This window comes from Lepidochelys olivacea (genome assembly GCF_965140295.1).
Source record: "Lepidochelys olivacea isolate rLepOli2 genome assembly, chromosome: 5".
In the NCBI taxonomy this organism is placed as follows: domain Eukaryota; kingdom Metazoa; phylum Chordata; order Testudines; family Cheloniidae; genus Lepidochelys; species Lepidochelys olivacea.
In genome coordinates this window covers 61,432,027-61,457,571 of record NC_140415.1, presented here as the reverse complement: position 1 = coordinate 61,457,571, position 25,545 = coordinate 61,432,027, and the positions used below count along the sequence as shown (strand labels likewise).

Below are 25,545 nucleotides of genomic sequence, written 5' to 3'. Positions count from 1 at the left end.
AAACCACATCAACAGCAAGTTTTAATCCCTGGGTAGTATTTCCACTTTTGTCTGGAACGCTTATGCTATGAAGTGTTTGGTAATCTGTTGGTCATAAAGTTTGTCTTAACGTTTTTTCCAAAGACAGCAGCCTTTCAGTGATCTTTATGTACTAATAGTCATTTTCTGAGTGCTATTTTTTGTTAAAGATAATTGGAAAGGTGATTCATTTGATAGTCATATCTATAGTTTGTCTCCATTTTTAATCATTTAGTTGAATAAGCACCACTCCTAATGCAGAGATAGTGGCTTGACATTCTACTACTTACTGTTTGCAGTGTTGTTGTAACCATGTTGGTCCCAGGGTATTAGAGACACAAGGTGGATGAAGTAATATATTTTACTGGACTAACTTCTGTGGGTGAAAGAGAAGCTTTTGAGCTCACAGAGAGCTCTTCTTCAGGTGAGACCTGAACAAATGAGTTGCCAAATTCTGCACCAGCTTTGGTTTCTAGATGTCCTGTGTCTCCTATTTAACCTGGGATGCTCCTGATTTTGTTTGTTCTCGCACAGGCTCTCTCCATTGCCAGGCGAAACATTGCTAGTCTCTATGGTCTTGGCTAGGTTACTCAAGTCTATGGTAGAGTATCTCACCCCCACGTCCTATTAGACCTCATAGTGTAGCAGTTATGCCTCACACCCCCTTTTTGGCAGTGGGAGGGGCTTTCATACTGGATTGTTTTAGTTTTGGAAAATAATCCTATTCCTGAAGAAAGGCACTGGAATTCTGCTGCTGGGAGCTTTATGACTCAATGGCTTACACCCTCCCCGACCAGAAAAGTTGGTACTATCTTCACCAGCCCTTCCATTTGTTTCCCCTAATCAACTAACATCACCACAATCTTCTCTATATTGAGTCTGTCCGTTAATTCTTATCCATGTCCCATTTGTATCCACATACTGGGCAAGGCAATTGACTGTCTTGGCTGGATCAAGTGCTCGTGAGGAGATGGGAGCTGTGGTGCTTTCAGCATGTTGATGACACCCAGCTCTGTCGTCTTAATACCGTCAGTGGCTCCATATGCATATGGAAAGGAAGAGTTATTTCAGAATCAAATGGTTACACATGAGTTTCACTTTGTTTTGCTTTTCAAATTTATAGTGTTTACTGGACTATGTCATTAGGTAAAACGTAATTTTAATTTGGTTTATTCATTTGAATTTCTGATCAATGTCAAGACTTTTACTGGCAAATTATCAAAGTAGTATAACATTTTTTAACTTTGGTGTAAAAAAATCCCGTAAGAACTTATAGCAGAGTTTTAATGCTAAAATCTTAAACTAGGAATTAGTTTTCTCTCTACCTACTTAACCTTCAGCTACCAGCCACAAGAGTTCTGCAGAAACAACAACATTTTTATCCATTAACTACTTCATTGGATCCATAAAATATAAAAGGTCAAGATTAAGGCTTTAATATATGTGGGAATTTACTAGTTCTTGAAATAATCAGGAACTTCCAGGAACTGAGCTGTAGCTATTCACCTGAATAACAAAAGAAAAATAGTCTTTCCCATATCTATCGGAACAAAACAAATTATGAAAAAATGGACAGAATAAAATAAAGTTTAGAGTAAAAATGGGAAAAGAAGGAAAAATATTATTTATTTCAAAGGCTGATTACACAGAGGGCTAGACTGCTGCCAGTGACAATCATTGCAGCATTAATCATCCCAAATGAAATGAGGTGGGCTATAATCTTGCTCTCCCTGGCTGGCTGGTGATAGAGAGGGGACCATGGTAAGCCATCCTTGAGGATTTTAGTTTTCTCAGGTGTGGAAGCTTCTGTTATAAGGAGCAGATGTTGGTGTCTGAGGAACTTAACATTGGTTTCTGTTCGGTTTGGTTTGTTCTCTAAGTAGCAGAAACCCAGTGTAAGTGGGAATATTCTAATGTGAAATTGGAATCCATTTATCCGCCAAAAATTTTTTTTGAGGGGTTAGCAATTTTTAACTGTTAAGATAATTCTTCTATAGACCAACTTCTGATCCCATACCTATGTAACACCATAGGCTTCAGTGGAGTTATTTCTGATTTACACCAAGGAAAGTGAAATTAGAATTGTGTTCCATGAATTTTATTTTATAACCGATACAACGTATCACTTTTAGCTGTAAATAAAATAAAATTTGCAAATGCTATGAAAATATAGCCAGGGTCTCTGCTTTCAGAATGATTGTATATTTTCTGGGAAGCTGTCCCCTGGATGGTGTAATTAGAGAGAACTTGTTGGAATTCAGACAAGGTGAAGATGGAATGGCATGGAGAACATCTGTAGTTCCTATACTGATATTTCTAGAGTCTATTTGTTGAAATGCCATGGACATCAATGGTGTTATATGAGTAATACTAAAAGTTTGGTCAGAGTGTTCCTTCAATACTTTGTGTATGAATGCTTCCATTCCTTTCCTGTCCTCTTATTCCCTTCAGATCCCCCTTTCTTACTTTGGCAAACAACTCTGGTGCATAGCCATGGTAGCACCGGCAGTGATAGGAGACATGCCAAGGATGTTTCCACTGGTTTTGGTGGTGTTGATTAAGCTGGGCCACCACTGCCTGTGCTACTGTGGCTACACTGCTGCTTATATTCGCATTAGTTCAATGAGAGATAGTGTGAGTATGTGTATGCAAGATGGGAATTTCACCCCTGGCTAGTAGTGTAGACATAGGCTAAGAGTTTGCTAATAATAATAATAATAATGTGTTAGGAATTAGCCAGCTGGGCTTTCACTAACAATGATTAGGTCAAGCATTTTGTCTGCTGCTGAAGTCATCACTACTGTGACATACATCACCTGTTCTGCACCAGTCCGGATTTGGGGGGAAGTTCAGAGCTCTCTTCAGGAATGTATCTGCCTGGCTCCACTCCATTAGACCACAAACCTGTAATTGACTCCATGTGAGTGGATATTGGTGCTCCTTTGAGGAGTTCCACTGAATTCAGAGGGATTCTTTGTGGGCTTGGGGTTCTGCAGGATTTCAACCTTAGTTATAGGATGTATTTTTTTGTTCTTTATTCTGCCATATGTATTATATAGTTATTTTTTGGGGTTTTTTGCCTTTCAGAGAACCAATACAACTGGAACTAGTAATGCAGATTTTCCCTTGGGTGATCCCGGAATGTACCAGTTGGACATTACATTAAAAAGGGGTCAAAATTTAGCAGCGCGGGATCGTGGAGGTAAGAATATGCTGATAAATGTGGTTTTGTATGTGTCGTGTAAGTTATGTTTTTGGTAGACAGTAAAGAGATCTATGCTTCAAGCAGAAGGTAATCATCATTCACCTTCTTTCTGCAAGTAGAAGGTTGCATTTTTAGGATAGCATTAATATTTTCAGGAATATTTGATAAAGATATGGCTCATGCAGTTTAATTTAAAATGAAAATGAGAAAAATATTTGCATGTATGCTAAAAAGTTAGCCCCTATCTGCCCCTTCTTCTCGCCCAGCTTCTGTCATCTGTCTATGTAGCAGCACTGCTGGGCTGAGCCACCTGCCTCTCAGCAGCAGTGGGGACCAGAAGTGATCTTTGCTCCTTATTGAAAGGCCAGATCTGAAGTGCCATGTAGGAGCACAACAGCAATGGCTCTCATCCTGAAGACGCTTTGGACCAGAGATGGTCCAAGCATTGATAGGTGTGGGGGAGAAGAGGAACCATTAGGGTGAGGTGGTCAGCAATTAAGGATGCCTGGGTGGCGATAGCTAGAAAATGAGGAGAGAGAACATGTAGAAGGTGAAGAATAGTCTCCCCCCCCCACTTCCTCATTCTCATACATGAGTGTAGGACCAGTGGCTTTGTCCTGCTTAGCTGGTATCTGTAAAGGAGCCACTGCTGGGAACCACCAAGATATCTAATAACATCCAATGGAAGACTCTCAAACAGGCAGGCTCAGCCCTGCCCCTTTGAGTCCTACTGGCTTGAGGTGGCACTCATGCATCTTTCATAGCCTCTGTTCTCAGATGAAACTCATTGGCTTAAGGCACTTCCAACTCAAAAGTTGTTCTGCTCCATTCCAGCAAACAGACCTGTCAGCTCAAGCCTCTGAGAAGTATTTCTTTCCTGATGGTGCTTTCCTGTTTCTGCCATAGCCCAGCAATACTCAGATACCTGAAGGAAGTCCCCATTCCCTGCCACTACCTCAGACCCCACTGGCAACCTCAGAAGCAACAGCAAACTCCCTTTGTATGGCCAATGGAATGAGTCGGTCCCCCTACTTGCAGTCTTCCTACCTCTTTCTTCCCCCTCCATTCAGGAAGGCGCTAAAGATATACTGTTTCATTTGACCTATTGTGGCCCTTGTGCCATTTTATAGTACTTCCTTCACAAGAGGAAGAAAATGTAAAACACCTTGAAAAGAAATCAGGTCAAAGAACCTTCTTGCTTGGTGGAGGGTGAGATTTCCTTCTCCAGATCTTTTGGGGAGGAAACTTATCCCAGTGAGAAAACAGATTCTTTGAGCCAGTTTTGCTCCTGAAGGTAATTAGTATTCCGAGGGGGCGCTTCTCAAAAATCAGGATGTCTAAAGTTAGTTCTTCCTTTTCAGTGCATCCTTCTTTCAATCATCCATCCTTCCTCTCCAAGAGTTCCTCATCTAGAAATATGACAGGTTTCAGAGTAACAGCCGTGTTAGTCTGTATTCACAAAAAGAAAAGGAGTACTTGTGGCAGCTTAGAGACTAACCAATTTATTAGAGCATAAGCTTTCGTGAGCTACAGCTCACTTCCTCAGATCCACATCTGAGGAAGTGAGCTGTAGCTCATGAAAGCTTATGCTCTAATAAATTGGTTAGTCTCTAAGGTGCCACAAGTACTCCTTTTCTTTTCACCTAGAAATAATGATCTGAAAGTATTATCCCCCAAGATAATTTTAAAAAGAGTCTGGCTTCCCACCTCAACAGGGAGTCCATCACAGCTTAGTGAGGTAACCTCCTGATTAAGTTTAATAAAAACTAAGAACCGGGAAATCAGCAATATTATTCACAGTTACAATGATCTATGGCACAGATACACAATGAAAATGATACATAAATATACAATATATGTCAGGAACCACACTCTCTCAGTTAAACTAGATAGAAAATTCTTTACACTTACATCAGAGGAAAAAGTCATATCTGATAAACTTTACTTTTAGTAGATGAGTAATCCATGTCATATAGCAGCCATCCTGTTAGAGTGGAGCTGCTGTTGTAATTTGCCTCCTCATCCAATTGGCTGCCCACTTAACTAACTCAAAACCAGGAAACAAAACACTCAAAAACAAAAAAACAAGAAACAAAACACCAGGGTACAGAGAAGATCAAGGTTGTGTTGCAGTGCTGAGAGGAATCCAGCAGCAGACTATTTGGATGGGGCAAACAATGTTTTGCCCAATTCCTGTTTGAAATACCCTATTATTATTTTTATTAATTATTTATATTACGATAGTGCCTGGAAGTTCCATTCAAGATTGAACTCCATGGTGTTCAGCTAAGAGACAACCCCTCCCTAAAAAGATTACCGTCTAAATAGTCAACATGCACAAGTATGGGAAGGGAAACTGAGGTACAGAGAGATGAATTGACTTGCCTAAAGCCACACAGCAGTTTTGTGGTAGAGCAAAGGACTCCCAAGTCCTAAATCGGTGCCCTGTCTGCAGTATCAGATTACTCTCTCGTCCCACGGGGACACTTAGACTTGGGTGCAGTCATGTTTAAGTCTTCTAGATAAGGAGGTGGGTCTTTTCCTTAGCATTCTCAGGAGAAAACAGGGTTAGATTTACTTCTCTTTTCATCTCCTTCTAATCATATCAGTGATGAGCATAGTAGGTAGCTGCATCAGTTGTGGGAGGAAAATAGTAAGTAAGAAGCTCTTAACACCAAATGAGCAATCGCTATCCTTTCAAATTACTGTTGTTCTAGGGTCTTTCTCATGTTGCTTGTCTGACTCATTTCAAGATAAGAAGTCTGAATTTCTAGGTGGGATTCGGGGCAGGGTCCGGCATCCTGGCAGGATCAGGAGGGTGTCTGACCAAAATGATTGGACTTGTAGTCCATCTCAGCAGAGGAATAATATTTGCTTTTGGCCACTAGTCGAGCCAGGAGCTCATTTGTTTCCTGAGTCTCCTTACAGGGCTGCCCACTGGTTGGTTGTCTTGTTGCTTTTTATAATGTTGGCACCTTGCATTGAGATCTGCTAACTAGGAGCCCACTCCCCCCAACCTGTTCGTAGTCCTATTGACTTCCTTGAGATTTTTGCATGGGTGCAGGGTTCTGTGTTCCCAGATTTTGACAAAGGACTGGCACCTATATTTAAGACTTTTTAAAGTATACATTTTTGTCCCAATGTAACTTATTGCAATGATATAACCTACTGCAATGAAAATATTGCATTAGTAAGAGAAAGTAGTAGAACAAATGTGGGAATTTTATCCTATTTAACATTTTATAATTACTTAAACTGTAACATACCTCTGTGATGCACAGTGTAAAGCTGGCATGCTTTTCAGTGTTTGTAGATGGCTTCTGTTGCTCACTATCCCTGCTCAGAATTGGATGGAAATCTGCCTTTTCATAGTGATTTATTCAATTAAACGGTTCTAGAACAAAATCTGGTCCTGTGGATTTGCTACATTCCTGTAACACATCTTAGGGGAGAATCCATATGGTATTTAGATATCCAGATCAATGGCCTGATTTTTTGGAGCTGCAGAGTATTCAGTGCTCATGCTCACTACCTCTAAAATATCAACCTATTTATTGTAATTAGTGCCTAATCTTAGGCACTCAAGTTAGAAAATTTTGGCCTTTGTCCACAGGAAATTTTTGATCCTTCCTGCCTCAGGCCTTCATCTACTCAAAGAAAAAAATCTTGACTTCTGGTGATAAGAATAGAGGAAAAGGCCAGTTTTCATCTAGATGAATGGATATATGGCTGGATAGATACGGAAAAAATATTTTTTCCAATGAACACAGTATTGAAACATACAATTAAATGCTTTTTAATCCTTTTAAAAAATGTTATTTGCGTGCCTGATTAGATTTACTGCCTGATTTCAGCCCACAATATGTTTAGGTACTTAGTGACCTCTATATCTGAATGCGATAAATTCACAATACGCTAAAACAGGATAATTACAAATCTGAAAATTATTTGCCATATTAAATGCTTATGAACTGTTTATAGAATAAAAGGTAGAAGGCTTTTCTATTTTTTTCATGAGTATGTCAGTTTCATGGTAGGTGTTGCATTTATTCCACCGAGCTACTTTTTTGTTATAAATCTTGGGTGAAATCTGGGCTCCATTGAAGTCAATGGTAAAATTACATTGACTTCATTGGGGCCAGAATTTCACCCCTTACAGCTGTAGCTATCAAATGTATAACTTTCTATAAAAAAAAATTGTAATATGAATAAAACAGTACAATTCTCCTTTACTAATTGGTAGGAAGATTGTCACTGAAGGATCTTTGTGTGAGTTTTGCTATTAAATTTTTTAAAAAACCAGTTGAAACAGATGGTGATGTATAATGAGCATAGATTTCCATCATCATCTGGATAATTGAATTAATAATGTGGTATGGATTTCATTTCACACGGAAACTGCTTTTTGGTCTTCAATTAAAACAGGAAATAGTCTTGTTTTAAATTCACTGTCCAGTAACCACTTAGACACAACAAAGTATAGCCTCTTAGGGGACCCTGTTTGTAGTTTTCAAAAGACACCTCCCAATTTAAAAACAAACGAGATACAAATTTTGAAGAAATTCTAACGTAATCTTGATATAATATGGAACAATGTTTCCTAGCATGGAGCATCAGTAAAAAAATTTTGTCAACTTCTACCACTCATAATTACATTGAATACTATATTACTGTACAAGAAGCTCTGTTATTCTCAAGTAGCTCCGCTATTCTCAGTGCAGTATGTGCTTACACGTAATGCATTATTACTTGATGTGAGTCAGAGTAAGAGTCTGGCCCTCTGAAAACATTTCCTCCAATAATGTGATTCAGTTATTTTTGTATTTTCCCATTGGAGTTGTTGGCGGAATTAAATTGATCTTGTGTAATGGCAGCAGAGAGAGTAAATGAGTGATGTAATCCATTCCTATTCAAATATTTTTAAACATTAATATGAGGTTGCTGCTGCTGCCACTTAGTTGGTGAATCCCCCTTTATCTTCTTTAATCATTAACAGGAAGTGCTGCCTCATAGACTCATAGATATTAAGGTCAGAAGGGACCATTATGATAATCTAGTCTGACTTCCTGCACAACGCAGGCCACAGAATCTCACCCACCCACTCCTGCAATCAACCTCTCACCTATGTCTGAGCTATTGAAATCCTCAAATCATTGTTTTAAAGACTTCAAGGTGCAGAGAATCCTCCAGCAAGTGACCTGTGTCCCATGCTACAGAGGAAGGCGAAAAACCCCCAGGGCCTCTTCCAATCTGCCATATTTGGAGTCAGGAAGGAATTTTCCTCCAGGGCAATCAGCTAAACCCCGAGCATGTGAGCAAGATTCACGAGCAAGATTCACCAGCCAGATACCCAGGAAAGAATTCTCTGATCCTACCCCATCTAACATCCCATCACAGGCCATTGGACCTATTTACCATGAATAGTTAAAGATCAATTAATTGCCAAAATCATGTTATCCCATCATACCATCTCCTCCATAAGCTTATCAAGTTTAATTTTGAAGCCAGATAGATCTTTTGCCCCCGCTGCTTCCCTTGGAAGTCTATTCCAGAACTTGACTCCTCTGCTGGTTAGAAACCTTCATCTAATTTCAAGTCTAAACTTCCTGATGGCCAGTTTATATCCATTTGTTCTTGTGTCCACATTGGTACTGAGCTTAAATAATTCCTCTCCCTCTCCGGTATTTATCCCTCTGATATATTTATAGAGAGCAATCATATGTACCCTCAACCTTCTTTTGGTTGGGCTAAACAAGCCAAGCTCCTTGAGTCTCCTTTCATAAGACAGGTTTTCCATTCCTCGGATCATCCTAGTAGCCCTTCTCTGTACCTGTTCAAGTTTGAATTCATCTTTCTTGAACATGGGAGACCAGAACTGCACACAGTATTCTAGATGTGGTCTCACCAGTGCCTTGTATAACGGTACTAACACCTCCTTATCTCTACTGGAAATACCTCTCCTGATGCATCCCAAGACCGCATTAGCTTTTTTTGATGGCCATATCACATTGGCGGCTCATAGTCATCCTGTGGTCAACCAATACTCCAAGGTCCTTCTCCTCTTCCATTACTTCTAATTGATGCATCCCCAGCTTATAACAAAAATTCTTGTTATTAATCCCTAAATGCATGACCTTACACTTCTCACTATTAAATTTCATCCTATTATTATTACTCCAGTTTACAAGGTCATCCAGATCCTCCTGTATGATATCCCGGTCCTTCTCTAAATTGGCAATACCTCCCAGCTTTTTGTGCCAAGGTCAGTAATAAAAAGATTAAATAAGATTGGTCCCAAAACCGATCCCTGAGGAACTCCACTGGTAACCTCCCTTCAGCCTGACAATTCACCTTTCAGTATGACCCGCTATAGTCTCCCTTTTAACCAATTTCTGATCCACCTTTCAATTTTCATATTGATCCCCATCTTTTCCAATTTAACTAACAATTCCCCATGTGGCACTGTATCAAACGCCTTACTGAAATCTAGGTAAATTAGATCCACTGTGTTTCCTTTGTCTAAAAAAATCTGTTACTTTCTCAAAAAAGGAGATCAGGTTGGTTTGGCACGCTCTACCTTTTGTAAAACCATGTTGTATTTTGTCCCAATTACTATTGTCCTCAATGTCCTTAACTACTTTCTCCTTCAAAATTTTTTTTCAAGACCTTGCATACTACACATGTCAAACTAACAAGCCTGTAGTTACCCGGATCACTTTTTTTTCCCCTTTCTTAAAAATAGGAACTATGTTAGCCTCCAGAAGAGTTTTCTAACAGCACATATGGTTACATGAGAGGGAAAATGGAGAACTGAATTCAGGGCAATTTTTAGTTAGTTATGCTAGATAGTATTAGTGGCTGCCAGCAAGTGTCACTTTGATCTCTGGGCAATCACAGCCCTAACTGAAGCTATTGAGCATGCTAGCTATCTTTCATTCAGGCCCAATGAAAGAACAATTAAATGCCCCTTGGTTTAGTGATAGCTGAAATAACAGAAGCCACCTCTGAAGGCACTGGAAGGCCTGAGCAACATCTAAGTAAGGAAGAATAAAAAAGGGTTTTCCTGGGACTGATTGCAAGTGAAGAATAAGGTTGCCAGGTGTTCGGTTTTCAAACGGAATGTCCAGTCGGAAAGGGACCCTAGCGGCTCTGGTCAGCACTGCTGACCAGGTTGTTAAGTCTGGTCAGTGGGGCAAGCCCCTGCCCCAGCCCTGAGCCCCATCCTGCAACCAAACTCTCTCTCCTAGACCCCACACCCCCTCTGGTACTCCAACCCCTTGCCCCAGCTTGGAACGCCCTCTGGCACCCAATTCCCTCCCAGAGCCCGCAGCTGCACCCTAACTCTCTGCCCCAGTCCAGAGCCCCTTCCCATACCCTTAACCCCTCATCCCTGGCCCCACCCCAGAGCCTACACCCCAGCCCAGTGAAAAGGAGCTAGTGAGGGAGGAGGGGTGAATGGAGTGAGTGGCTCAATGTGGTTCAGCTGTGTGTGTCAGAAGAAAGCATTCAGAAATCTATAATAAAGCCAGCTAAATCAGCTGGTAGCATAGCCATGAGAAGGAGCAGAGATGAAACTCCGTGGAGCACAGCACTAGCTGGAAAACAGACTTGGATTTACAAACAAGGAAACCTGTTGTTCCTACTGTGTTCAGGGAAACAGAACCCATGTAAAATTTTTTTTAAAGAAATAGGATTGCATCAAAGAAATAACTGACTTCATCAGTTTTTTCTTGTAATGGCAATCACCCAGCAAGGAATGGAATGTTGGTTAGCTGGTTGGACCAATGGGCAACAATAGTTTTTAAAACAAAAATTGTTGTGCGGGCAGAGGAGTAGTCTGGGTGAGCAAACCAGAAACAGATGGGAATAGGATATGCGCTCATATGCTGGGATAGAGGAGAAAGTAAAGGTGGAAGAAATAGCTTTAATGGGAGCTAAACATAATCACAGAACTGGAAGGGACCTCGAGAGGTCACCTAGTTCAGTCCCCTGCACTCATGCCAAGACTAATTATCTGGCCATTCCTGACAGGTGTTTGTCTAACCTGCTCTTTATAATCTCCAATGATGGATTCCAAAACCTCCCTAGGCAATTTATTCCAGTGCTTAACCACCCTGACAGTTAGGAAGTTTTTCCTAATCTCCAACCTAAACTGCCCTTGCTATAATTTAAGCCCATTGCTTCTTATCCTATCCTCAGAGGTTAAGAAAAACAATTTTTCTTCCTCCTCCTTGTAACATCCTTTTACATACTTGAAAACTGTTATATTCCCTCTCAGGCTTCTCTTTTCCAGACTAAACAAACCCATTTTTTTTCAAGCTTCCCTCATAGGTCATGTTTTCTAGACCTTTAATAATTTTTGTTGCTCTCCTCTGGACTGCCTCCAATTTGTCCACATCATCCTTCCTGAAATGTGGTGCCCAGAACTGGACACAATACTCCAGTTGAGGCCTAATCAGAGTAGAGCAGAAGAATTACTTCTCGTGTCTTGCTTACAACTCCTGCTAATACAGCCCAGAATGATGGTTTGCTTTTTTTTGCAACAGCATTACACTGTTGACACATATTTAGCTTGTGGTCCACTATGACGCCCAGACCCCTTTCTGCAGTACTCCTTCCTCGGCAGTCATTTCCCATTTTGTATGTGTGCAACTGATTTGTTCCTTCCTAAATGGAGTACTTGCATTTGTCCTTAGTGAATTTCATCCTATTTACTTGGGACCATTTCTCCAGTTTGTCTAGATCATTTTGAATTTTAATCCTATCCTCCAAAGCATTTGCAACGCCTCCCAGCTTGGTATCGTCTACAAACTTTATAAGTGTACTCTCTATGCCATTATCTAAATCACTGATGAAGATATTGAACAGAACTGATCCCTACAGGACCCCACTTATTATGCCCTTCCAGCATGATGGTGAACCACTTATAACTACTCTTTGGGAACGGTTTTCCAACCAGTTTTGCACCCACCTTATAATAGCTCCATTTAGATTGCATTTCCCTAGTTTGTTTGAGGTCATGCAAGACAGTATCAAAAGTTTTACTAAAGTCAGGATATACCATGTCTACCGCTTCCCCCTCTTTCCACAAAGCTTGTTACCCTGTCAAACAAAGCTATCAGGTTAGTTTGACACAATTTGTTTTTGACAAATCATGCTGACTATTACTTATCACCTTATTATCTCCTAGATGTTTGAAAATTCATTGCTTAATTATTTTCTCCATTATTATTTTTGGGTACAGAAGTTTATGCGGACTGGTCTGTAATTTCCTGTGTTGCCTTTATTTCTCTTTTTATAGGTGGGAACTATATTTGCCCTTTTCCAGGCTTCTGGAATCTCTCCCATCTTCCATGACTTTTCAAAGATAACTGCAAAGAAAATGGCTCAGATATCTCCTCAGTCAGCTCCTTGAGTATTCTAGGATTCATGTAATCAGGCCCTGGTGACTTAAAGACATCTAATTTGTCCAAGTAATTTTGAACTTGTTCTTTCCCTATATTAGCCTCTTCTGATCCTACTTCATTTTCACTGGCATTCACTATGTTAGACGTCCAGTCACCACCAACCTTTTTTGATGAAAGACGAAACAAAGAAGTCATTAAGCACCTCTGCCATTTCCACATTTTCTGTTATTATTTCCCCCACCTCATTGAATAACGAGCCTACCCTGTCCTTGGTCTTCCTATTGCTTCTAATTTAGAATGTTTTCTTGTTATCCTTTGTCTCTAGCTAGTTTGATCTTGTTTTGTGCCTTGGCCTTTCAAATTGACATACTTGGATAATTTGTTTATATTCATCCTTTGTAATTTTACCTATTTTCCACTTTTTGTAGGACTCTTTTTAAGATAATTGAAGATCTCCTCCTGGGTAAGCCAGGGTGGTCTCTTGCCATACTTCCTATCTTTCCTACACAGTGGGATAGTTTCCTCTTGTGCCTTTAATAATGTCTCTCTGGAAAAACTGCCAACTGTCGTCTGTTGGTTTTCCCCTTAGACTTGCTTCTCGTGGGATCTTACCTACCAACTCCCTGAGTTTGCTAAAGTCTGCCTTCTTGAAATCCATTGTCTTTATTTTGCTGTTCTCCCTCCTACCATTCCTTATAATCATGAACTCTATCATTTCATGCTCACTTTCACCCAAGCTGCCTTCCACTTTCAAATTCTCAACCAGTTCCTTCCTATTTGTCAAAATCAAATCTAGAACAGCCTCTCCCCTGGTAGCTGTCTCCACTTTCTGAAATACATTCCAAGAAAGTATTGGATAACCTGTGCTCGGCTATGTTATTTTCCCAATGGATGTCTGCGTGGTTAAAGGCCCCCATCAGCACCAAGTCCTGTGCTTTGGATGATTTTTTAGCTGTTTAAGAAAAGCCTCATCCACCTCTTCTTCCTGGTTAGGTGGTCTGTATTAGACCCCTACCACAACATCACCCTGTTTTTTACCCCCTTTTATCCTTACCCAGAGACTTTCAACAAGTTTGAGATGGAAATAGGAGACAATCTTGGCCCAAGTGTGTGTATTTTTAATATAGAAGGCAACACCATCTCCCTTTTTTCCTTGCCCGTCCTTCCTGAGCAAGCTGTACCCTTCTATACCAATATTCCAGTCGTGTATTATTCCACCAGGTCTCTGTGATGTCAACTATGTCTTAGTTGTGTTTGTTCATTAGCATTTTGAGTTCTTCCTGCTTATCCCCCATACTTCTCGCATTAGTATACAGACATCTAAGATACTGATTTGATTCCTGCCCCTTCCCGAGTTCTGTCTTGTCTCTTCTATACCCCGGCTATAACAGCCCATGCTCCCCCCAAATTCCAAACTTTCTCCCAGGTCGCCATGTTCTTGACTTACCTGTGGGCTTTGCTTACCTACTCCCTTCGAACCTAGTTTAAAGTCCTCTGCACTAGGTTCGCCAGTCTGTATCCATATATGTTCTTCCCCTTCCTCAATAGGTGGACCCCCATCTCTGCTTAGCAGTGCTTCTTCCTGGAACAGCATCCCATGGTCAAGGAAGCCAAAGCCCTCCTGGCAACACCATCTTCGCAGCCAGGCATTCACCTCCAGGATGCATCTCTCTCTGCTTGGGCCCCTACCCTTGGCCAGAAGGATCGAAGAGAACACCACCTGCGCTCCGAACTCCTCCACCCGTACTCCTTTTGGATTATCTCAGAACATGGATAAAAATGAGAGAGTACCTTAAAAATTCTGCATAAGAGAAAAAATACATCTTTAGGATATTAGATGTTATCTCTTCTTGGTATAGTACATTGTGTGGGTCTGGCCAGTCTATGAAAGTTGTGGATACCTGGAATAGTTAATAAAACAAAATTCTTTTCTCCCCTTGGGCCTCTGTAGAAAATGCTTTTCATTAAGGATGGGAGATGCTGGTGCTCAGCACCTTTGAAAATCAGGACACCTTTTAGGTGCCTAAACAAGGATTTTGGAGCTTTATTTTAGGTACCAATTTTTTAAAATATTGGCCCAGGTAGAGGGTGGACACATTCCAAATTCAAGATTTTATAGCTCTCTGATAGCCTTTTTGTCTCTTAAAAAAGATACTTAAGTTTTATTGTTCATTTCACTGTGGTTGTCTAACTTTTTTCTTTTTTGTATTAAACTTTAATTGGTGTCAGCATTCATTTAAGGAAAGACCCCTTTTTGTGGGTGCTAATCTTTACTGGAGTTATTTCAAAGACCACGTTTTACTATTTGATGCTAAGTGTTGGGGCTGTCTTGAGACTTGGAAAATTGTCAAAATCAAAATAACTACAGTTAACAAGATTTCTGTCTTTATATAAAAGTACATGGAATTCTCTAACAGGTTTAATAAGCATTTGCATAGTTAGTATTGTTCAGTACTTAATTCCAGAATAAGAAAGTGACCATGTCTACTTCTATGTTTGTAGTGTGTCTAGCACAGAACTTTGATCCTCATTGGGACTCTTGAATGCTTCCAAAACATACATACATAATATTAATAATAGTTAGGAAAGTACATAATGTACAATATATAATTTATGGAATAGAAAATTTTTTCCCTTTTCATAGTGCCTTTTATCTCAGGATCTGAAAATAGTTTACAAATATTCATTAAGCTTCACAATGCATGCATTTGAAAGAAATATTCAAAGGGTAATCTTGTGGAGTTGAGCTGAATAAGAAGGAGAATGAAGGACTCGGGAAAGGAGGTAAATGGAGATTCGTAATATGAGCAAGAAGGATCTGAGGCAAACTGTGGCAGACAACACCGGCATATAATGTATCTACAAAAAAGTAGTCTGTAATTCTATTTGGTATTCTGTGTTATGGATACATCAGTAAAGTTTCCCATGTGTAGTTCATGACATCATCTGAATCTCTCAGTGAAATTAGTCTGAGTGCCATAACCTGATGCAAGTGTGTGTGTCACAATTCAGGGTGATTGTGCCTGTATTTCCTTTCAGTGGTCCAACCAGGGCACCCTCTCATGCTTCCAGCCAGTGCCTTTTTGGGTGGAAACTTGCATCTCACTCCTTTCTGACCACGATATTTCCAGGCTGCACGGTTCCCTGCATTCACTATATTATTCCCAGCAGAGAGAAGCTGCTCCTGCACACCTGCTTGCTTTCTCTTTAGAGATGGCTAACTGGTGTACTTGCTACAGTTATAAGTTATCACACAGTTCTATCTATGTAAGCCTATTTTATTCTTAAGGTAGAAGTACTACAGAAAAAAACGTATTAATAATAACCTATATGCATGCTAATAAGTTTATCAGGCACCATCTCAACTCTAACATGAGGTCTGGCAGGAGCAGTCCTTTAACACCTTATGCACAGGGTTTCTTTTGTGGTGACAAGTTCATCAGAGCTTCAGCTCAGAACAAGCACCCATTCTAATGAGTCTCAATAGGTCAAATCCTTCCAATCCTTCCCTCAGGATTAGGACCATCCATGGACCAGAAGTCCTGCCCATTTGCTGGGTCATGGAGAAGGCTCTGAGCCAGTTTAAAAAACAGGCTATTTGTCCCCAAATCCTTTATTTGTCTGTTGGTCCCTGGAGAATCTAGTGTGAGTTAAAATATAGATATGAACCTCTCCAGGAGCATATCTTCAACGGGTTGATAACAGAGGAAGTACAGTAGCATCCCTCTCCTACTAGAGAGGGCACATACAATGATGCAGTAACACCTATACAATTGTATTTTAATACAGTGTACCCCAAAGACATTAACCGTGATTTGATAGGGTTTCACTTTATTTAGTTAAGTTTATCTTAATTCCACGAGGTTTGTTCAGGATATTGTCAGTCTGTCTCAGTATGGCAAACAGTCTCATCAATGCCAGTTGGAGTTACAAGCATGGGTTTCAGAGTAACAGCCGTGTTAGCATGGGTTGGGAACAGTGTATAGCTTTGTTGTGAAGAGGTGGGTATATATTCTTTTAATCCGTGCTATTATTTAGAAAATCATTGCAGCATTTGATTGGATATAATGCAAAAGTTAAAAGCATACTTGTCAGCTATGTTGCTCCTGATTCTCTGCAGCCTTGTAAATGACAACACAAGGTGCAAGGCAGTGGAATTCTAACCTTAGAATTCAGAGGATCTGACTTGCTAAATTAGGATTTTAAGATTGTAAAATAGCTTAAGAAAATTTTAGCAGTGTACTTATTAAAAATGTTCCTTCTAGACTTGACTTCACAGAGAAATTTTCAATTGAGGAAAAACACTTTTTACCCCTCTCCTAAATCCGTGCAGATTGTTCAGCCTGGTTGCTCAGGCTGTGTACTGGTGTCAGAAAAGGAAATGATTAGGAAAAGGAAAAGGATTAGAAAAGAAAACATGAAAAATGACAAGCAAAATGTGTGGGGGATTTTTGTTGTTTTTATAATAAATTCTTTTTTCTCATGTTTGCCTTTGTGTGTTGGTGGTTCTTCCTGTGAGATGGAATTCTAACAGTCATAAATTTAATCTCAGCCAGAGTAGCATATGCTGTTATCTCCTCACTGCTCTGTTGGCTTGCTATAGTAATTACCAGTGAGGCCCTTTTACTGGTGTATCTGTCTGCTGTATCCACTGATGTAGCTGTCACAATAATAATTGTGATGGGATCCTTTTGGTGACAGGATGAGTTAATGTCAATCTATTGTAAATATTCCTTTTATGAGTGCATGTAATACCATATAATTTTTGATTGTCACTAACACACATCCAAAAATGCTTACTAGCTGAGAACTGCTGTGGTTATTGCATCACCCAAAAGAGGGTATGTGAGGAAACATCCAGTGGTTCACACCCACTAGTTAAGAGCAGCACAATTGCCTTGGTCACTAAGATACAGTGGGATCCCATATAGGGAAGAAAGGGAGTGCGTCAGTTCTACTGCTGCTTCCACCCCTGCCTTGCCTTGTCACACCCAGTCTTCAGAAATCCTCTACCCACAAATTCAGAGTCAGTCATTGGCCATCTACCCTCAAATGGCTGCTGTTCCTAGAGTTTGACTTCACACAGGTTAAAAACAAATCCAAAACTGTTCTCAATGAATGTGAATCCTTTACTCAAACTCAAACCTTTTATGTCTATAGTTCATTCTGCAAAGCAAGACTTTACAGGAAGTTTCACACCATCACACAGTCTGTCTTGAATTTATTTTAAAAATGAACCACTTTTTTTTGATCATTCCAATTTTAGGCATTCACTTTACCCACAATACTCTCCTTCTCTAGATCTTAAATCTCAATAGTACTTTTGGAATTTGATCTTTTTTTAATCTTACTATCCACCTTACTAACCGATATGAAAAACAGATTACTACTTGTGTAGACTGGACAATGATGCTCTGTGTAACTGAAGCTAATGTACCAGCAGGCATTTATTTTTATTTATTTATTTATATTCCCAAAGAGCCTAGGAGACTTCATCGTGAAACAGGACCCCAATGTGCTAGTGTAAGCGGGGGAATAGTCCCGCTCTCATGGGAAACTTCCCTGGCTTCTGCACTACCCCGGTGAAGTGGGCTAGCGAAAGGATCTGAGTCCTTGCTCCCACTTCCTTTACCCAGTGGCCTCCCTGCCCTTGAGGACTCCCCTTCCACTCTCCTGTCTGGCAGAGTCCTCGTAAGCCCAACAAGGTTGGGCCCAGGATTCCTGGGGGGCTCGACCTCCAACCCTGCTGTGGTCACCTAGGACAGGGGCTAGGGCGTCCCCACTCCGGGGTACTCTCTCTGCACTGGGCACTTCTCTGACCCACTGACCATTACACACAAGTTAAAGCAAATGCAAGTTATTTAATCAACAATTAATCTTAAAAAGAATAAGAAAAAATGGGAAAGGTTAAAGGAAACGCATCAACCTGCTCTGTAGCAGGGAACATCACAAACCGTGTCTCTGGAATGTCAGGGCAGTTCACAGTCTGTTCCTTGTAAGTCCCAGGCCTTCTTCTCAGGCCCGGGCTGTGCTGCAGGGATGCTGTGGACACTTGCTCTGGTGATGGCCACAGGCTCTCAGGCTCTAAGTGCTAGGACCCTTCTTCCCAGTATCGCCCCGCCCTGTCGGGGTTATAATCCATGCCAGGCCTGCAGAGCCTCTTGGCTGAGGCGTCTCCCTGTGCTGGGCCCGCTGCCCAGGGTCCCCCTCGCTCTCCCCAGCTGCTCACCGCACTCAGCTCCGGACTGCTCCAGCCCCAGCTCCACCACTCTGTCTCTGCACTGCTGCTGCTCTGCCTCCAGCTCCCTCGGCTGCTTCTCTGGCCCGTCTGCCTCTGGTTGCTGCAGCTCTGCTCCCACGACAGCTCTGCTCTGCTGGCTGCTTCTGTGACTCTGCTCCCAGCACTGACCTGCTTCGTGGGCTGCTTTTCTGGTCCCTCTGGATCTGGTTGCTGCAGCTCTGCTCCAAGGACAAGTCTGCTCTCTCTGGGCTGTGCCTCTGGCTTTGGGGCTGCAGCTCTGCTCCCAGGACAGGATCTGCTCTTTGTGGGCTGCTTTTCTGGTCCCTCTGGATCTGGCACACCTCTGTTCCCCAGCTTAGCTTGGGCCCCAGCTTTCTCCTTAGCTTGGCCCCACTCTGTCTGAAGTAGGCAAATCCAGCTCACACGGAGGACGGGACCTCCCTGGCCTCCTGACTCCCTGATTAGCCTGCCCACCCTGTCATTCAGGCTGACCTGGAACATTGGCCTCGCCCCATTGTTCCTGGGGACTGTCAGTCTCGGGGTCCTGATTTCCCATAGACCCTTCCCCTTTTAGTACTGGGAGCTAGCCAACCAAAACACCCCCACTGACTGTTAGTAAGGGGGCAACAGTCCCTTTATACTAGGGACTGCATAAACACCAAACAAAAAGATGGTCCCTGACCCAAAATGCTTACAATGTAAGTATGAGAGAAAAGATGGATATAATCAGAAAGGCATTCAAGAAAACAATGAGATGATATTGCCGGCCTGCAATAACTAGAAAATGAATGGGCCAATTAAAGTAATTGGGCCCAATTCTGATATCACTAGTGTAAATCAAAAGTAATTCCACTGAATTAATTCAAGAGAAATTGGTTTTACACTGGTGTCAATGAGACAAGAATTGGGCCCAATGGGATTACATAGTGTGAGTCAGTGATCAGTTTGGCCCATTGTCACTTTGGAAAACATCTGCATCTGTTCAATATTATTTTAAAGGTAGCTAGCTATAAATTACTCCATTTCTAGTTGAGAACTCAGTTTTCAATTTGTTATATTTGGAGACTGCTGTCACAGATGTAAAGGAAACTCGATTTGGCCATATAGAGAGGATATAGTGGGGATTTTCTGTGGCTTTTAGACACAGACTTGTGTTGGAGACCGTGCAGACCCTCAATGGCGCAGTAGGGCACCAGAAGGCATTGTGCCTCAGAGACCTTTTAGGCTATGTCTACACAGCAGCTGATTCCCAGCTCAGATAGACAATACATGTTAGCTCTTCTAGAGCTAGCGCACTAAAAATAGCAGCATGGCTGTATCGTCATGGACAGTGGCAAGTGCAACCCTGTCTGAGTTCCCAGGTGCATACTCAGGCAGCTGTCCTTACAGATTTAGCTCAAGCAAAGCAAGTACACATGTGTCTACCCAAGCTAGAAATCATACCTCCCAGCTCCACTTAGGTTATGTCTACACTACAAATTAAACTGTGATTCTTAGCTAGCACTGTGCTAGCTTAATCTAGGTAACTCCAGTAACAATAGTAATGAACATGTGGTGGCACAGGATTAAGCACAGACTCGCTACCCCAGTTCAAACCTGCCGTGGACCCTGGGTATGTACTTGGATTATACACACACAGTAGTTCGATTGTAAATCACATTGACCAATGACAATTATGAACCTTATTCAAAGTGTTGATGGCGTTGAATTATCAATGGTGGTTAGATTTCCACAAGGGAAAACTCAATCTACTTGGAGTGTGACTTTTTGCATCAGACCAGAAGGTTGATGTTTTTAGTTTCTAGTCTTTGAATAAAGATAATGAGTTTCTTTTAAATAGCAAAAGATTCTGATAATAACACCAAAGGCCTTCTTATGATCCTAATTTTTATCTTCAGTTTTCATTATGATTTGTGAAAGTCCATCTTTAGATTAACCGTGTTGAGAAGAAAACATATTTCCTGTTTTCCTTTGTCATTGTGAATGCACTAGAGAATGAATCATTCAGTAACCACATTTATTAAATAATGAGAGTCAAGCAAAATTCCATTTCTATCAGTCTCATTACCACTCTGCTCACTCTGCAAGTCTTGCAGAAAAAAATGTACATTATCTACTTTAATTCACATTTTAATGTAGGATGGATTATCTGGTTAAAATTAACTTTTTCTTTCTCAAGATGTGCATTTTCTGTGGAGCTTAACGTAATCATGACTATACTACAAAAATTATTTACATATTAGCGTGATGCACAGAGGCTAATAATTTACTCCGTTTCAGAAGTTTCTGTTGCCCAGCTTTTATATACAAATATTAGTCATTCAGAGGATAAAAAATTCATGTGAATCCTTGGATATAGGTGTAAATGGGTCTGGCTATAGCCAGGGCCAGATTTACATCTCACGTGCTCCTAGACATGGCATCTTCAGCGCACGCACACACACACACACACCACCTACAGCTGACCTTTGTGTTGCACACAGTTTGAGTGGTAAGGCACCCCTTGGCACATGCCTACTGTGCGTAATAGGAAATCCAGCCCTGGCTATAGTTGTACACTGTATAGATCTTTCTAACTTACTGAAATTTGTATCTGTTGGGGCTTTGTGTCATGCACTCCTCTGAATATAAAATACTGCCATGTTTAGGACTTACTTCAAGAGCTAAAGGCATCTGCTGACCAGGACCCTCTCTTTATGGTTCATGTTTAAAGCAAGTTCAGTGCTTAGGAAGTCTATCACTGTCCATGACTAGATCAAGAACGAGGCAGCTGAATTTTACTAGGACCTGGTTGTCTCCAGGCAAGTATTCAGTTCAGCAAGAGCATTTAGTTTATTTTGGAGGAACTATCCTAGTTGAATTTGTTATCGAATATAGGATGTGTCCCACTGGATTCGTTTAAGGGTGTCTATCTTGTGTGTGTAGGGAGGGTGTTACAATATAGGTTTAAAGTGGGTATTAGGGCAGTGTGTTGGTCACACTGCTATACTTTAGATTCCCTGGTTGAAAATGAGGTGGTGCTAGTCTTTATTTAATTTATAAAGTGGCTCTGTGTCTTCAGTGGTTGGAGAGTTCCTCTTCTGCAGTCTGTATGGATGTCCTCGATGCTCAGCCCAACATAGATTGTGCATGAGAATCAGGTTTTTGGTCTTTGGTTCTGGTCTGTCACTTTGGGAGCTCCAGGCTGCTGATTTTGATGAAAAAAATAATGCTTGATATTTGATTACTATTATTTATGTAGCACCAAAAACATGCATGGCACTTCACAGACAGATAAAAGATAATGGGATGAAATTCTAGCCTTACTGCACGCAATGACAAAACTCCTGTTGACTTCACTGGGTTCCGGATTTCATCCACTCTCCCTGATGAAGAGTTTACAGTGAAAGTTAAGACAAGGTGTTGTAATAGATGTCATAAAAGATTGGGGGAATTAGGGTGGGGAAGGGTGGACAAAGACTATAGCAATATTCTGCAGATTTTTAAGTTTGTAAGACAGGTAGGGTTTTTTCTCCCAAATAGGGAAAGATTAACATTTATACAGATCTTCTTGACAAAGTATGTTCTAAGGGCTGTTGATATCCCCTTCGTATCATTTATTTTTGAAAATCACTCATAGTGAATTAAGGTCTTTTTACATTTTAGTATTCCAATGGTCCAGTGATAGAATTTAAAATGAGAAAATCAAATGCAATAAATGTGAAGTGTGTACATCCACAGATGTAGTATTGATTTCTCATTTGGTTTGACAAACAGATAAATATAGATCATGCATTGCTTATACAGTTTTCTGCTCAAAACATTACTTAATCATCTGGATGTTAGTACTGCCTTTGGTATTGTCATTAGACAGCACATTTGAGTGTGGTGTTTTGTTGGGGGAGGATGGAGTTGCGGAAAATGTTTGTTTTTAAGATTTAAGATTAATGATTTTCCATACTAAGAAATTTTCATTTAATTTGTGTTTAGGTGAGGTGAGTGGGGGGACCAGGGAACACGAATAATTACTAGAGTTGTGGTGGTGTTGTACCACTTTTTATTTTTTGTGCTTGTGTTTGTTGAAAGTTGTAGATGGCAGAATAGGTACTGATGTGTTAGTATTAAAGCAAGCCACGAGGCAGAATGGAAATTGTACAGGAGATTAAACTTATCATGAAGCCACTAATGATCTTATAACTGTTTTATAGATCTCATTGTAGGCAGAACTGGTAGCACTGCCCATAGTTAAGGTTGCCCCACACTTTCCATTACAAGACCCTGCTTTCAGTTGCTTTAATAGTTTTGCCAGATTTTAACTCTTTAGATTAAAATTTCCCATGCTAGGTGTCTGCATCAGGCTCAACTTTTTTTGGAAAGTTTCAGTCAAAATATATTGTTTTGCCAGTGTTTAAAAATAATCGTACAACCATTTTGTTGTGAAGCTCTAGTCTCCATTCTTTGGAACAAAGGCTTAAGATTTGGCAAGGGGGTGCCCTATGTCAGGGACATGTCTTTCACAATCCTTCTGAAAATTTACCCAAATATAGTCAGGTTATAAATCTCTGGAAAAAATCTCAATTCACACATGCTTAGCAGAGACTTGTTAAAGTTTACTAGCCAAATTCTTTGGGTATTCACTAAGTATACTGCAGCCCAGGGACATAGGGGCTGAACAGTACGTTTCCTGCAATTGTTCTTTCCATCTGCTTAGGGCTGCTGTGGTGACAGAAGGAACTGAGAATAGAGAGATGGTCTCTGCTGTGCTCTCAATTAGGGTTGCCAGGCGTCTGTTTTTTGACCAGGACACCCAGTCGAAAAGGGATCCTGGTGGCTCCGGTCAGCACCGCTGACCGGGCTGTTAAAAGTCTGTTTGGTGGCACAGCAGGGCTAAGGCTGGCTCCGCTCAGCTCCCAGAAGCGGCCGGCATGTCCCTACAGCCCCAGGCAGAGGGGAGGTCAGGGAAGCTCTGTGCGCTGCCCCCGCCCGCAGCACCAGCTCTGCAGTTCCCATTAGCCAGGAACCGCAGCCAATGGGAGCTGTGAGGGTGGCACTTGTGGGTGTGGGCAGCATGCAGAGCCCCCTGGCCCCTCTACCTAGGGACATGCTGGCTGTTCCCAGGAGCTGCGCGGAGCCAGGGCAGGCAGGGAGCCTTAGCCTCGTTGCACTGCCGAACGGGAGCTGCCTGAGGTAAGTGCTGCCCACCTGGAGTCCATGTCCCAATCCCGCACCCTAACTCCCTTCCAGAGCCAACATCCCTGCCCCAGCCCTGAGCCCCCTCCTGGAGCCTGCCCCTATATCCCCTCCCGCACCCCTGCCCTAGCCTGGAGCCCCCTCCTGCACCCCAAGCCCCTCATCCCCTACCCGGCTCCAGAGCTTGCAACCCCAGACGGAGCCCTCACCCCCTCCTGCACCCCAACTTCCTGCCCCAGCACAGTGAAAGTGAGTGAGGGAGAGTGTGCAACGGTGGAAGGGGGGGATGGAGTGAGTGAAGGGTGGGGCCTCTGAGAAGGGGCTGAGTAGGGGTGGGGCCTTCGGGAAGGGGCAGGACAGGGGTGTTTGGTTTTATGCGATTAGAAAGTTGGCAACCCTACTCTGAATGTGTCTGTTGCAGGCATTAAGGCAGCCTGATTGGAATGCAGACGGGTGAGAAATGAAGGGAGAAGGGCAGGGTTACATGAAGTTCCACTAAGATATAGTAGAAGACAATGGGCCAGACTTACTCAGGTTGAAAAGTGGGCAACACTCGCATGAGAGAGCATGGCATAGATGTTGAGGGGATGCACTAACTCAGCGTATCCCTGCTGCTGCCATCATTGTCAGGGTTCCTCTGAAAGAGAGATTAAAGCTGCCTTCCCCTGGTGCCAATGTAGACTAGCCCTTAGTAAGAATCTTTATGTCTGAACTGTGTTGAGCCATCTGTTTGCAACAGAGGAGCTGAAGCTGGGGACTCCAGGTTTTTATGGGCCTCCCTGAGTCTCCAACTGTTTTGAGAGGAGTGTGTGTGCAGCTTTCATGCCCTGGATGTTCACTGTACCTTGGAAATTGAAGTTAGTTAGAATCTGTTCTCCATCCTGTCACTAGTCTCCCTTCAACTAAACATCATAACTAGTGTGGTCAGAAGATAGGGTTTTTTCTGTAAATGTCTACTTTTGTCAAAAAAGAAAGAAAGAAAGAGACTGAGGAATTTGGGGTAAGCAAAAACTGAGAAATTTCAGCTGAAAATTGCCAAAAACAAATACATTTCTGTTTTCACTTTTCCAGTAAAAATGATTTATTTGCTGTAGGAAAAAAAATGAATTAAAAATTTAAAAAGCTTAAGTTAAAAAGTCATTTTTTCCATGAGAAAAGTGAAAGGAAAAATTTTGACCATCCCTAATGAGAACATTGATCACCTTAACAGATCTTTTTCAGATATAAACACAATTGAAATTTTACCTGTGTATCACAACCTCCTCTCATCAAGATTAAATATCTCCTCTCTTTTCCATTTGATTTGTATTAGGAGGGCCTCCTTTCCCTGAATAGAGAAAGGCAAATATTAGTATGGTGATGAGTCAGTATTTCTAAACAGTAAGAAAATACTTTATCTTCCTAGAAACCTTCAAGGTCATTAAAAATTTTCAGATTAGATGACCTAAATTATTTTTGAAATGACATCAGATGTTGAATGTTCCCCATTAGACTACGGAAAAAAG

General features: G+C 41.4%; 1 protein-coding gene across 1 annotated transcript in view; it reads left to right on the top strand.

Moving 5' to 3' along the window:
* Positions 1–25,545, top strand: part of MCTP1 (multiple C2 and transmembrane domain containing 1) — a gene marked incomplete at its 5' end in the record, with an annotated part of 448,993 nt that overhangs the window by 181,242 nt on the left and 242,206 nt on the right. Inside the window, one exon of the mRNA XM_084628516.1 lies at positions 3,106–3,220. Coding sequence (XP_084484642.1) covers positions 3,106–3,220 — 115 coding nt within the window. The remainder of the gene's footprint in view (positions 1–3,105; positions 3,221–25,545) is intronic.